This window comes from Salmo salar, chromosome ssa16, assembly GCF_905237065.1.
Source record: "Salmo salar chromosome ssa16, Ssal_v3.1, whole genome shotgun sequence".
NCBI lineage: Eukaryota > Metazoa > Chordata > Actinopteri > Salmoniformes > Salmonidae > Salmo > Salmo salar.
In genome coordinates this window covers 85,605,627-85,621,500 of record NC_059457.1, presented here as the reverse complement: position 1 = coordinate 85,621,500, position 15,874 = coordinate 85,605,627, and the positions used below count along the sequence as shown (strand labels likewise).

The 15,874-nt window shown below is 44.3% G+C and overlaps 1 protein-coding gene across 2 annotated transcripts; it reads right to left on the bottom strand.

The window, feature by feature from the left end:
- Position 1: 1 nt before the first annotated feature.
- LOC106574899 (latent-transforming growth factor beta-binding protein 3) lies at positions 2 to 15,508 on the bottom strand. Of its 2 annotated transcripts, XM_045698333.1 has the most exons (8): positions 15,358 to 15,508; positions 15,039 to 15,212; positions 11,119 to 11,283; positions 9,252 to 10,406; positions 5,266 to 5,388; positions 2,563 to 2,769; positions 549 to 686; positions 2 to 410 (listed from the first exon to the last, which is right to left on the bottom strand). In XM_045698333.1, exons 1-8 carry the CDS (start codon positions 15,416 to 15,418, stop codon positions 256 to 258), a joined length of 2,178 nt encoding a protein of 725 aa, XP_045554289.1. In that variant the 5' UTR covers positions 15,419 to 15,508; the 3' UTR covers positions 2 to 255. The 2 variants fall into 2 exon arrangements, with proteins under 2 accessions (XP_045554289.1, XP_045554288.1); XM_045698332.1 differs by lacking the exon at positions 15,358 to 15,508 and having other exon boundaries at positions 15,039 to 15,344.
- Positions 15,509 to 15,874: the final 366 nt, after the last annotated feature.

Below are 15,874 nucleotides of genomic sequence, written 5' to 3'. Positions count from 1 at the left end.
TCTGGTTTCTCTTCAGCTATATGTCTGTATAATGCAGTCCAAGCCTCAATCAATGTTACAGATATGTTCTGATATGACAATAATATTTTAAGATGTTTTTTTTATACTGTTCTCAATCATCTGACCAAAAAAATCTAACGCCTGACAAAATGTAGATTCAATTGTAGAAGTCATTGTTCAAGGGCCGAACAGAGGGACGGTAGAAGCAATAGAATAAATGACATTTAAATTTAAATGATCTCCACACCATCTCTGCTACACATTACTCTGCAGTTCTTTCCTTGGCTGACACTTCTTCCTACTGTAGGGGGAGAGGCGGTGAGAGGCAGGACAGGAACACTGGTAACTTCCTTTATGGTTCAGGCACCGGTGAGAGCAGCCACCATTCTTACGGCTGCACTCATTGATATCTGTTGATGAAACAGGGTAAGGGCTGGTCAGAAAAATATCATTGGAAGTGATTGGTGATCGTAGATTTGCCGAAGACTTCCGTTTGATCAATTTATGTCTACTGTGTGTGTGTGGGTATGGATGTGTATTTATCTCACCTCTGCAGTGGTGTCTGTCTGAGTACAGTTTGTAGCCTCTGGGACAGATACAGCGGTGGGAGCCAGGCAGGTTCACACACTTCCACTGACACCTGTGTCCAGGTACACTGACCTCTGGCTCCTCACATTCATTGATGTCTGTAAAAGGATCAGTGTCATTCCAGCGTTGAAGACAACCTGATCGCCATACACATTTTGTTTGCTGAATGACATTGTTGTATCGATTTTCTTTTGATTCCACTAAGCTACATGGAATTGTTTTAAGAATGTCATTACCAAGGATCATTTAGTTATTTGATTTTTGAATTTTAAGACCCCTTGAAATATAAAAATATATACAGTACCAGTCAAAAGTTTGGACACACCTACTCATTCAAGGGTTTTTCTTTATTTTTACTATTTTCTACATTGTAGAATAATAGTGAAGACATCAAAACTATGAAATAACAATGGAATCATGAGGTAACCAAAAAAATTGTTAAACAAATCAAAATATATTTTATATTTCAGATTCTTCATAGTAGCCACCCTTTGCCTTGATAACAGCTTTGCACACTCTTGGCATTCTCTCAACCAGCTTCATGAGGAATACTTTTCCAGCAGTCTTGAAGGAGTTCCCACATATGCTGAGCACTTGTTGGCTGCTTTTCCTACACTATGTGAAGGAAGAGTCTTGTGAGCATTGTAGATCAAAATATGTGTTTGTGAGAGTCTCACCTTTCCACAGAGGGGTCATATTAGTTTGTAGCCCAAACCGTTCGGACGCTACAGACAGAAGTTGCCAGATCGTCTGTACCAACGTCAGAGGAGTCCCAAGATGCTTGTGGGGGTCATAGAGCAAAAGGGAAAACCCCATCATGTTCTTGAGTCTAATCTTTCCATGGAGGTGTTTGGATGCTACAGACGATATTTTGAGAGACCGATTTTCGGGATGCCTCATGGTCTGACAAACCCCGCTCTAGCTGTGCCATATTTCACCGCAGATGCAGAAGTGCAGCATTGGCTGATGTGGTGGATTGAGATGTCTCTAGCATTAAATGATGGATTTTTATGGGAGGATTATGGGAAGATTCATCGGATGGGGCCACAGTGTCTCCTGACCCCTCCTGTCTCAGCCTCCAGTATTTATGCTGCAGTAGTTTATGTGTCGGAGGGCTAGGGTCAGTCTGTCACATCTGGAGTATTTCTCTTGTCTTTTCCGGTGTCCTGTGTGAATTTAAATATGCTCTCTCTAATTCTCTCTTTCTCTTTCTTTCTTTCTCTCTCTCGGAGGACCTGAGCCCTAGGACCATGCCTCAGGACTACCTGGCTTGATGACTCCTTGCTGTCCCCAGTCACCTGGCCGTGCTGCTGCTCCAGTTCCAACTGTTCTGCCTGCAGCTATGGAACCCTGACCTGTTCACCGGACGTGCTACCTGTCCCAGACCTGTTGTCCCAGACCTGCTGGAACCCTGACCTATTCACCGGACGTGCTACCTGTCCCAGACCTGCTGTTTTCAACTCTCTAGAGACAGCAGGAGCGGTAGAGATACTCTCAAAGATCGGCTATGAAAAAGCCAACTGACACTTACTCTTGTGTTACTGACTTGTTGCACCCTCGACAACTACTATGATTATTATTATTTGACAATGCTGGTCATTTATGAACATTTGAACATCTAGGCCATGTGCTGTTATAATCTCCACCCGGCACAGCCAGAAGAGGACTGGCCACCCCTCATAGCCTGGTTCCTCTCTAGGTTTCTTCCTAGGTTTTGGCCTTTCTAGGGAGTTTTTCCTAGCCACCGTGCTTCTACACCTGCATTGCTTGCTGTTTGGGGTTTTAGGCTGGGTTTCTGTACAGCACTTTGTGACATCAGCTGATGTAAGAAGGGCTATATAAATACATTTGATTTGATTATGCTAATTCGATTTCCGTGAGGGTATTTAAGAGAGAGATATTCCACTAGTCTAATTAAAAGTTGTGGCATTCTATTCATTTCTGCTAAACCTACAGCATCCCAGTGTCTCCTACCTACACACTCCTTTCTGGATGAGTTTCCTCCAGGTATTGGGGTTGAGGGTTGTTTCCTGTACCCTGCTGGACACTCAGCCACACAGGCCCTTCCGTCCCCGGCCAGGACGTGTCCGTAGGGGCAAGAGCAGCGGAACGAGCCAAAGGTGTTGACGCAGGTCTGCTGGCAGCGCTGTTGCTGCTGGCCCTCCACACACTCATCCACATCTGCACCGAGGACACACACAGGTATGGGTTTAAACACACGTTTGTGCGTACGCAGAGGAACACACACACAATTAGGAAAGTGGCCTGTCTGATGCTGATGTCACAAAGGCCCTGAGATGAAAGAGTAGAGCAGCTCTCTCTCGCTTTGATTCTCGCTGTCTCTCATTTTCTCTCGCTCTGGCACTCCTCATTACCATGGAGACCAGGCATGCACCGTTGGCTTTCATGTACGACAAAGGTGATGTGTGATGATGGCCTTTTGTTTTGATCGTGTCAGTGTTCTGTCTGCGACAACAGTATGTATTAGCTAACATCCACCTCTTCTGTTCCACTGATTTGATCTGCAGCCCTGGTCTCAGTGGTCTGGCCCGTTTCAATATGACAAATACAGAGAGACTAACAGACTGGGAGAAAAACATCTGGTTTATAGAGGAAGCTGCAGTGTGTGGAAAACAACTCAGGAAGATATATCAACTACTGTACCTGCTAGCTGAGCTCCTGCTCTTTCCCAGGAGAGCACCTGTAGCTGTGTGTGTGTGTGTGTGTGTGTGTGTGTGTGTGTGTGTGTGTGTGTGTGTGTGTGTGTGTGTGTGTGTGTGTGTGTGTGTGTGTGTGTGTGTGTGTGTGTGTGTGTGTGTGTGTGTGTGAGATTGATTGTGTGTGTGTGTGTGTGTGTGTGTGTGTGTGTGTGTGTGATTGATTGTGTGGTGTGTGAGTGTGTGTGGTGTGTGTGTGTGTGTGTGTGTGTGAGATTGATTGTGTGGTGTGTGTGGTGTGTGTGTGTGTGTGATTGTGTGGAGTCTGTGTGTGTGTGGTGTGTGGTGTGTGTGTGTGTTATTGGAATGTGTAAATGAATATTTATCTCTGCTGTATGGTACTGTCACGTCCTGGCCAGTATAAGGGTTAATTGGTATGGTAGTTTGGTCAGGACGTGGCAGAGGGTATTTGTTTTATGGTATTCGGGGTGGTGTGTTTGTTGTAGGGGATTTGATTTGTGTATTCCGGGGTTTTTGGGCACTGTTCCTTGTTATGTATGTCTATGATTGATCTAGCTGTTGTATATCTATGTGTGGTCAATTGGGGTTGGGACTCTCAATTGAAGGCAGGTGTTGTCCATTTGCCTTTGATTGAGAGTCCCATATATTAGGGTGTGTTTGTATGTGTCTTTTGTGGGAGATTGTTGTGTGTACTGCGTTTGTTTGAGCCTGCCACACTGTTGCCGTTGTGAGTATTGTTTAGTTTTTTCTTCAAGTGGATACCTTACCTGTTTTTATCAGGAATAAACATGAGTGTCCACAATCCCGCTGCATTTTGGTCCTCCTTTCCTCAACACAACGAAATACCTGACAGGTACGCCTGTCTGAGTCAGACAGATTATACCATGTGTTGATATTGTGATAGTCAGCTCTGACTACAGGCGAAAACCACCTGTTTATAGACAGTGAATCATGGTAGTACTTTATTCTGAGACATAAATGATGGGTTACTACCTGGAAATAAACTGAGGGAAAATAGAAAGAGTGAGAAAGCAATTCTCAACAGTGAAACCCTTTTTTAACAGAAGCCAATTTCAACCTTTTAAAGTGGATCATTTGACCCAAGTTATTTACTCGACACCCGAAACCAAATGTCCAGCTGTCACAAAAGACTAGTTTGTAGGTGCACCGTGGAACAGAGGTCATGAAACATATTAACGGGGTCTTTCCTCATGCTGTAGCTTGTCCCTCTGCAGTGCTGCCTTGTGATCAGAGTGTTAAAGATGTTATGGATCAAGAATGTATAGCTCTAAATGTGGCATACTCAGGCTATAAAAACATCATTGAATTTAGGGGGCATCATGATCACATCGCAGACCCTGTTGGTGCAGACACTACAGCTGTTCTTTATACAGAGGCTGTGGAGGAAGACCTTTTGACTAGTCAGAGACTGTGGAGGAAGACATCTTGGCTAGTCAGACTGTGGAGGAAGACATCTTGACTAGTCAGAGGTTATGAAGGAAGACATCTTGACTAGTCAGAGACTGTGGAGGAAGACATCTTGGCTAGTCAGAGGTTGTGGAGGAAGACATCTTGGCTAGTCAGAGACTGTGGAGGAAGACATCTTGGCTAGTCAGAGACTGTGGAGGAAGACCTCTTGACTAGTCAGAGACTGTGGAGGAAGACATCTTGGCTAGTCAGAAACTGTGGAGGAAGACATCTTGGGTAGTCAAGGCAACAAAAACAAGACATTTGACCTCACCCCAACAAGGAGGAGCACCAACACAACACTGACTAGTGGTTTTGGGCTCATAAAGTGAAATACTTCTTTCTACCACAAAGCATGGTGTATGTGTAGTAGCTCTTGCACCAGTTGTTTCAGTGAAACATGTCCCTTGAGTACTTGCTTTACTTGCTACGGCTTTAGCGCAATGGGTGAACACTGTCTTGTGTCGCACAGGAGACCCTGGGTTCAAACACAGTCACTTCATCTCTCACCTCGATTGATTGTTTTACTGACCTCTACAGGTACGGTGGTCCTCTACCAGGGTGAAGCCTGGTCTGCAGTGACACTGAGCTTGTTCCTGCTTCACACTACACAGCTGGGAACAGCCTCCATTGTTCAGGGCGCAGGGCGTCACCTCTAGGGTCAGAGGTTAGAGATGGAGAAGTCAGTGTCTCATGCCTGTATTACATTTGTTTGTGTATATCCTGTCTGTATATCCTGTCTGCCTGTATGGTCTGTCTGTATATTCTGTTTAATGTCTGGTAACATTTCACCAGGTCAAATGTTTGGTACATGTAAATGTGCTTGGTGAATAAAGGGGATTGTGATTCTGTATAGGACTATAGCAGGTGTGCAGGTTGTATGTGTTACGACAGGGCTGGAATAAAGACCCTGCAGGAGGGTGCCTCTCCAGGAGTAGGGCTGGAATAAAGACCCTGCAGGAGGGTAGTTCTCCAGAAGTAGGGTTGGCCACTCCTGCATTTAGACTTTACCTTAACTGAGCCCCAGCCATTTAAAATAGGACTGTCTTCCAACAACCACAGCTGGTCCTAATTCACTCCTTACCCATCAAAGGGTTAGTTCCAAGAGGAAGGGGAAAGAAGTGAATTGGGACCGGCTGCCGCAGTCTACCAAGCACAGCACTGACTTCCTGGTGATTCCACTCAGTCTGCCAGTCAGTCACTCAGTTACTGAGAGATAATGCCTGAAACAGATCTTGTGATGTCACTGAGGTAAAAATGTAGAAAACAGAGAGAGCTGCACACGTCTCCTTTCATTACCTCTTTCTCTCCTAAAACACATCTATACACATCCATCTACACATCATCTATACACATCATCTATACACATCTACACATCATCTATACACATCATCTATACACATATACACATCTATACACACCATCTATACACATCTATACACATATCTACACATCATCTACACATCATCTATACACACATCTACACATCATCTATACACATATCTACACATCATCTATACACACATCTATACATCATCTATACACAATCTATACACATATCTACACATCATCTATACACATCATATATAAACATCTCCACACAAATCTATACACATATCTACACATCTATACACATATCTACACATATATAAACATCTCCATACATCTACACATCATCTACACATCATATATAAACATATCTACACATCATCTATACACACATCTATACACATATCTACACATCATCTATACACATATATAAACATCATATATAAACATCTCCACACATCATCTATACATCATCTCCACACATCATATATAAACATCTCCACACATAATCTATACACATCATCTCCACATCATCTATACACATCATATATAAACATCTCCACACATCATCTCTACACAATTTCTACACATCATCTCCACACATCATCTCTACACATCATATATAAACATCTCCACACATCATCTATACACATCATATATAAACATCTCCACACATCATCTCCACACATCATATATAAACATCTCCACACATCATCTCCACACATCATCTATACACATCCTCTATACACATATATAAACATCTCCACACATCATCTCCACACATCATCTATACACATCATATATAAACATCTCCACACGTCATCTCCACACATCATCTATACACATCATATATAAACATCTCCACACCATCTCCACACATCATCTATACACATCATATATAAACATCTCCACACATCATCTACACATATATACACATTTCCACACATCATCTCCACACATCATCTATACACATCATCTATACACATCATGTCTACACATCATCTCTGCACCTCATCTCTACACATCATCTATACACATCATCTCCACACATCATCTATACACATCTCCACACATCATCTATACACATCTCCACACATCATCTATACACATCATCTCCACACATCATCTATACACATCTATACACATCATCTATACACATCTCCACACATCATCTATACACATCTCCACACATCATCTATACACATCATCGCCGCACATAATCTCTACACCTCATCTCTGCACCTCATCTCTGCACCTCATCTCTACACATCATCTATACACATCTATACACATCATCTCCACACATCTCCACACATCATCTATAGACATCTCCACACATCATCTCTGCACCTCATCTCTGCACTTCATCTCTAAACATCATCTCTACACATCATCTCCACACACCTCTCCACACACATCATCTATACACATCATCTCTACACATCATCTCCACTCACATCATCTATACACATCATTTATACACATCATCACTGCACCTCATCTCTACACATCATCTATACACATCATCTATACACCTCATCTCTGCACCTCATCTCTACACATCATCTCTACACATCATCTCTACACATCATCTCCACACATCATCTCTACACATCATCTCCACACATCATCTCTACACATCATCTCCCCACATCATCTCTACACACATAATCTCTACACACATCATCTCCACACACCTCTCCACACACATAATCTATACACATCATCTCTACACATCATCTCCACTCACATCATCTATACACATCATTTATACACATCATCTCTGCACCTCATCTCTACACATCATCTATACACATCATCTATACACCTCATCTCTGCACCTCATCTCTACACATCATCTCTACACATCATCTCTACACATCATCTCCACACATCATCTCCACACATCATCTCCCCACATCATCTCTACACACATAATCTCTACACACATCATCTCCACACATCATCTCTACACATCATCTCTACACATCATCTCCCCACATCATCTCTACACATCATCTACACATCATCTCCACACATCATCTCCACACACATCATCTCTACACATCATCTCTACACATCATCTCTACACATCATCTCCACACATCATCTCTACAAATCATCTCTACACACATCATCTCTACACATCATCTCCACACATCATCTATGCACATCATCTCCACACACATCTATTCACATCATCTCTACACATCTCCACACATCATCTCTACACATCATCTCCACACATCATCTCTACACATATCATCTCTACACATCATTTCTACACATCATCTCCACACACATCATCTCTACACATCATCTATACACATAATCTACACATCATTTCTACACATCATCTCCACACACATCATCTCTACACATCATCTATACACATAATCTACACATCATCTCTACACATCATCTCCGCACATCATCTTCACACACATCTATACACATCATCTCTACACATCATCTCTACACATCATCTCCACACATCATCTCCACACACATCATCTATACACATCATCTATACACATCATATATAAACATCTCCACACATCATCTATACACATATTCTATACACATCATCTCCACACATCATCTCTACACATCATCTCCACACATCATCTCTACAAATGATCTCTACACACATCATCTCTACACATCATCTCTACACATCATCTATACACATCATCTCCACACATCATCTATACACACATCTCTACATATCTCCACACATAATCTCTACACATCTCCACACATCATCTCTACACATCATTTCTACACATCATCTCCACACACATCATCTATACACATCATCTCCACACATCATCTATGCACATCATCTTCACACACATCTATACACATCATCTCTACACATCTCCACACATCATCTCCACACATCATCTCCACACACATCATCTATACACATCATCTATACACATCATCTCTACACATCATTTCTACACATCATCATCCATACACATCATCTCTACACATCAATTAACAGGGTTTAAGTACAGGGACCCTTTACTTCTCACCTGCCCAAACACAGAGGACACAGTCGATGAGGTGAACACGGCAACATACGTTCTGAACAAAGCTTCTATGGCCTTCTGTAGCTCTTCAATTTGGTACTACAGAATCTGTAGAGGCATCACAATGGGGAATGATAGTGCAGTGACTTACCCAAGCAGACAGGTGTGACACCACTCCACCGTCCACCCTGCAGACAGTAGCTGTGGATATCCCCGTGGGCCAGTGTGTACCCTGCATAGCAGGCGTACTGGATATAGTGTTTGTAGTCCCGGGGACCGGGGTTGTCTACCGTACGGAAGTAGAAGGTGCCATGAGCTGGCAGGGGAGGGTAAGGGCACAGTGGACGCCTGTTTAGGGTCACAGGCCTGGGCAGCTCCTCTGTAGCACCCTTAATAAGATGCTGGTCTGACCTGTTTAAAGCCAGATATGATGAGGTCCCATTGTGTCGAGATGTTTCACCATCACCGGACAATGGCGATGATGATGTCTCGTTCGCCTGACTGTGATGACTGTCACTTGTGTCGGTTTCATTGTCCTGTGAGGACCCGTTTGATGCCAGATCCGGAGAGGTCACGTTGTGTTGATGAGTTTCACCAGCATCGTTATCATCATCAGATAATGATGCAGTCTCCTTCACTTGGATGTGATGACCATACATGTCTGTTCCACTGACCCAGTGGCTGGTGGTGTTGCTAGAGTTGATGAAGCTTGTGGAGCTTGTCTCAGTGGGTCTCTGAGGACGGGGCTCCTGTGTGTCTGTGCTGGACTCACTGAGCTCCTTTGTGTCTGTGCTGCTCACATCTGCTGGCTCCGTAACGCCCTGGCCATGCTCCAACTGGGTGGCCCCTGTCGGCACCCCCTTCCTGGGTAATGAATCCTCCTGCTCAGCCTGGGCTATGGAGGTCCCCTGGTGCCAATACCCTTCAGCGACCGGCAGGCTGGATGTGGAAGTAATGGTCTCGGTAGTAGCAGAGGAGGATGTGGAGGCCAGAGGTCTAGTGGGCTTCTCAGGGGCCCCTGCTCTGTCTGTTAAATCCCTGGTGTCTTTCAAAATCTCCTCCACAAGGTGAGCTTTGGGGCTGCGGCCTATGGAGTGTGGGTCTTTTAGGTGGGTGTGGGGGTCTTTAGGTGGTGCGTTGGCCAGCAACATGGGCTTGAAGAAGACATCCTTGGAGGCGGTGTTAGCGATGGTATTGTAGTGAAGCTGTAGGTGGTTCTTCAGAGCAGACAGCACATTAAGGTTCTGGCTCTGGATCCTGGGCATCGGCACGGCTGGCTCCTTCCATGAACTCATCATATCAGACTCTAGGAGGGAGAAGCATAGAGGAGGATCAATACCAGGAGACATCATCAGACTCTAGGAGGGAGAGGCACAGAGGAGGATCAATACCAGGAGACATCATCAGACTCTAGGAGGGAGAGGTACAGAGGAGGATCAATACCAGGAGACATCATCAGACTCTAGGAGGGAGAGGCACAGAGGAGGATCAATACCAGGAGACATCATCAGATTCTAGGAGGGGAGAAGCACAGAGGAGGATCAATACCAGGAGACATCATCAGACTCTAGGAGGGAGAGGCACAGAGGAGGATCAGGAGACATCATCAGACTCTAGGAGGGAGAGGCACAGAGGAGGATCAGGAGACATCATCAGACTCTAGGAGGGAGAGGCACAGAGGAGGATCAATACCAGGAGACATCATCAGACTCTAGGAGGGAGAGGCACAGAGGAGGATCAGGAGACATCATCAGACTCTAGGAGGGAGAGGCACAGAGGAGGATCAATACCAGGAGACATCATCAGCCTTTGTTTAAGGCAGGGTAAAAATCAGATTACAGGGTATGTTTTATAATTAGTTCACATGAAGGAGGTAGCCTACTGTAGAATATCATGCTGATAGTAATCCACAGCTGTCTCACGCTCAGGCCTCACACTGAAAAGAGAGAGGTGGAGTGCCACGGTGGACGCTCACCAAGGGGGCAAAGAGGACTAAGTCAGTAAGTCAAGTCTCTCACCCTTGCAGACAGGCTTGGTGCCGTTCCAGTTCTGGCCCTTGCAGTAGAGCAGTGAGTGTCCATAGAGCCTGTAACCAGCATCACAGCTGAAGAGAACCCAGGACCCGTCCTCTGTCACACTGGTAACCCCCTGCAGGAGATCCCCTGGGCTGAGACACCCAGAGGCTGGAATACACACACAGGAGATTCAACACAGATTAGAAGAGAAAGAGAGAAAGAAAGAGAGAGAGAGAAATCCAATTTTGATAAACTCCCATATCTATTGGGTGAAATACCACAGTGTGGAATCACAGCAGCAAGATTTGTGACCCGTTGCCACAAGAAAAGGTCAACCAGTGAAGAACAAACACCATTGTAAATTCACCCAATATTTATTTATTTTCTCTTTTGTACTTTAACTATTTGCACATCGTTACAACACTGTATATAAACATATGACATTTAAAATGTCTTTATTCTTTTGGAACTTTTGTGAGTGTAATATTTACAGTTTATTTTTTGTTTATTTCACTTTTGTTAATCCATTTCACTTGCTTTGGCAATGCAAACACATTTCCCATGCCGATAAAGCCCCTTGAATTGAATTGAGAGAGAGAGCGAAAGAGGGAGATTTAACAGCTCAACTCGTACATTTCCTCAGTGAAAACAATGTACTGAGCAAATGTCAAGTTGGCTTTTTACCAAATTACTGTACAACAGACCATGTATTCAACCTGCACACCCTAATTAACAAATAAACAAACCAAAACAAAGGCAAAGTCTTCTCATGCATTGTTGATTTCAAAAAAATTTTTTGACTGAATTTGGCACGAGGGTCTTTTATACTAATTGATTGAAAATGGTGTTGGGGGAAAAACATGCGACATTACAAACAACAAGTGTGCAGTTAAAACTGGCAAAAAAAACTCACATTTCTTTCCACAGGGCTGTGGTGTGAGACAGGGATGCAGCTTAAGCCCCACCCTCTTCAACATATATATCAACGACTTGGCGAGGGCACTAGAACAGTCTGCAGCACCCGGCCTCACTCTACTAGAATCTGAAGTCAAATGTCTACCGTTGGCTGATGATCTGGTGCTTCTGTCCCCAACCAAGGAGGGCCTACAGCAGCACCTAGAAATTCTACACTGATTCTGTTAGACCTGGGCCCTGACAGTAAATCTCAGTAAGACCAAAATAATGGTGTTCCAAAGAAGGTCCAGTTGCCAGGAACACAAATACAAATTCCATCTAGACACCGTTTCCCTAGAGCACACAGGAAACTATACATACCCTGGCCTAAACATCAGGACCACAGGAAACTATACATACCCTGGCCTAAACATCAGGACCACAGGAAACTATACATACCCTGGCCTAAACATCAGGACCACAGGAAACTATACATACCCTGGCTTAAACATCAGGACCACAGGAAACTATACATACCCTGGCCTAAACATCAGGACCACAGGAAACTATACATACCCTGGCCTAAACATCAGGACCACAGGAAACTATACATACCCTGGCCTAAACATCAGGACCACAGGAAACTATACATACCCTGGCCTAAACATCAGGACCACAGGAAACTATACATACCCTGGCCTAAACATCAGGACCACAGGAAACTATACATACCCTGGTCTAAACATCAGGACCACAGGAAACTATACATACCCTGGCCTAAACATCAGGACCACAGGAAACTATACATACCCTGGCCTAAACATCAGGACCACAGGAAACTATACATACCCTGGTCTAAACATCAGGACCACAGGAAACTATAGATACCTTGGCCTAAACATCAGGACCACAGGAAACTATACATACCCTTGCTTAAACATCAGGACCACAGGAAACTAAACATACCCTGGCCTAAACATCAGGACCACAGGAAACTATACATACCCTGGTCTAAACATCAGGACCACAGGAAACTATACATACCCTGGCCTAAACATCAGGACCACAGGAAACTATACATACCCTGGCCTAAACATCAGGACCACAGGAAACTATACATACCCTGGCCTAAACATCAGGACCACAGGAAACTATAGATACCCTGGCCTAAACATCAGGACCACAGGAAACTATACATACCCTGGCCTAAACATCAGGACCACAGGAAACTAAACATACCCTGGCCTAAACATCAGGACCACAGGAAACTATACATACCCTGGCCTAAACATCAGGACCACAGGAAACTATACATACCCTGGTCTAAACATCAGGACCACAGGAAACTATACATACCCTGGTCTAAACATCAGGACCACAGGAAACTATACATACCCTGGTCTAAACATCAGGACCACAGGAAACTATACATACCCTGGTCTAAACATCAGGACCACAGGAAACTATACATACCCTGGCCTAAACATCAGGACCACAGGAAACTATACATACCCTGGTCTAAACATCAGGACCACAGGAAACTATACATACCCTGGCTTAAACATCAGGACCACAGGAAACTATACATACCCTGGCCTAAACATCAGGACCACAGGAAACTATACATACCCTGGCCTAAACATCAGGACCACAGGAAACTATACATACCCTGGCCTAAACATCAGGACCACAGGAAACTATACATACCCTGGCTTAAACATCAGGACCACAGGAAACTATACATACCCTGGCCTAAACATCAGGACCACAGGAAACTATACATACCCTGGCCTAAACATCAGGACCACAGGAAACTATACATACCCTGGCCTAAACATCAGGACCACAGGAAACTATACATACCCTGGCCTAAACATCAGGACCACAGGAAACTATACATACCCTGGTCTAAACATCAGGACCACAGGAAACTATGCATACCCTGGCCTAAACATCAGGACCACAGGAAACTATACATACCCTGGCCTAAACATCAGGACCACAGGAAACTATACATACCCTGGTCTAAACATCAGGACCACAGGAAACTATACATACCCTGGTCTAAACATCAGGACCACAGGAAACTATACATACCCTGGTCTAAACATCAGGACCACAGGAAACTATACATACCCTGGTCTAAACATCAGGACCACAGGAAACTATACATACCCTGGTCTAAACATCAGGACCACAGGAAACTTCCACAAAGCTGTGAACGATCTGAGAGACAAGGCCAGAAGGGCCTTCTACGTCATCAAAAGGAACAGAAAATGTGACATACATATTAGGATCTGGCTAAACTTCAGTTATAGAACCCATCGCCCTTCATGGTTGTGAGGTCTGGGGTCCACTTACCAACCAAGAATTTACAAAATGTGACAAACATCAAATTGAGACTGCATGCAGAATTCTGCTAAATTATCCTCTGTGTACAATGTAAAACACCAAATAATGCATGCAGAGCAGAATTAGGCCGATACCAGTTAATGATCAAAATCCAGAAAAGAGACGTTAAATTCTACTACCACCTAAAAGGAAGCGATTCCCAAACCTTCCATAACAATGCCATCACCTACAGAGAGGGAAAGGGGGATACCTAGTCAGTTGTCCAACAATGTATTCAACTGAAATGTGTCTTCCGTATTTAACCCAACCCCTCTGAATCAGAGAGGTGCGGAGGGCTGCTTTAATCAACATCCACGTCTTCAGCACCCATGAACCTGGAGAAGAGTCACAGGACTGCAACACAATTAGACCCAACCAAATCATGAGAAAACTAAAAGATAACTACTTGACTCATCGGAAAGAATTAACAAAAAAACAGAGCAAACTAGAATGCTATTTGGCCCTAAACAGAGAGTACACAGTGGCAGAATACCTGACCACTGTGACTGACCCAAACTTAAGGAAAGCTTTGACTACGTACAGACTCAGTGAGCATAGCCTTGCTATTGAGAAATTGAGAGAGAGAGAGACGTGTAACTTGAAATAAATGTATCAAACTCAAGTCTAAAGTCACTTACCAACACACACTGGAGGTTCCCTGGACCATTGTCCAGACACACAGCTGTTGGTTCTATATCCATGGATCTTATAGCCAGGGTTACAGGTGAACGTCACATACAGCCCGCTGTAGCGGAAGAATGTTCTACCGTTCTCCAGATGTCTGAAACTACTGCATTCCTCACCCAATGACCCTGGAGACAGAACAGAGATCAACATAAAGACAGTCTGATGCCATGAGGAGTTCCCATTGATCTCAAAAGTCCTTTTACCAACCAAACAGAAACAACAGATCCAATAGATGAAATCCAATCCAGCTGACATTGTAGACTGACTGACCTGGAGGGAGGGTCCATAGCAGAGCGACTAGCGCAGAGAGAAGGCCTGTCAGAGCCCCCATGGTCACTCCCTGCAGCAGACTGAGGTGCTCTACTCTTTCTCTCTCTCTCTCTCTCTCTTTCCTTCCTCTCCCTCTCTCTACTCTTCTCTCTCTCCCTCTCTCTACTCCTCTCTCTCTCCCCCTCTCTCTATACTCTTATCTCTCTCTACTCTTCTCTCTTCCCCTTCCTCTCCCTCTCTCTACTCTTCTCTCTTCCCCTTCCTCTCCCTCTCTCTACTCTTCTCTCTTCCCCTTCCTCTCCCTCTCTCTACTCTTCTCTCTTTCCCTTCCTCTCCCTCTCTACTCCTCTCTCTCCCTTCCTCTCCCTCTCTCTACTCTTCTCTCTCTCCCTTCCCCTTCCTCTCCCTCTCTCTACTCTTCTCTCTTTCCCTTCCTCTCCCTCTCTACTCCTCTCTCTCCCTTCCTCTCCCTCTCTCTACTCTTCTCTCTCTCTCCCTTCCCCTTCCTCTCCCTCTC

What these genes read in the sequence shown, in the direction of transcription:
- LOC106574899 (XM_045698332.1), bottom strand. Translation starts at nt 15,342, where the DNA reads ATGTCAGCTGGATTGGATTTCATCTATTGGATCTGTTGTTTCTGTTTG. An exon ending in GGACCACCGTACCTGTAGAG is followed by an intron (nt 2,770 to 5,265) that starts GTCAGTAAAACA and finishes TCCTCGGTGCAG; the next exon opens with ATGTGGATGAGTGTGTGGAG. An exon ending in AGACAGACACCACTGCAGAG is followed by an intron (nt 411 to 548) that starts GTGAGATAAATA and finishes TTTCATCAACAG; the next exon opens with ATATCAATGAGTGCAGCCGT.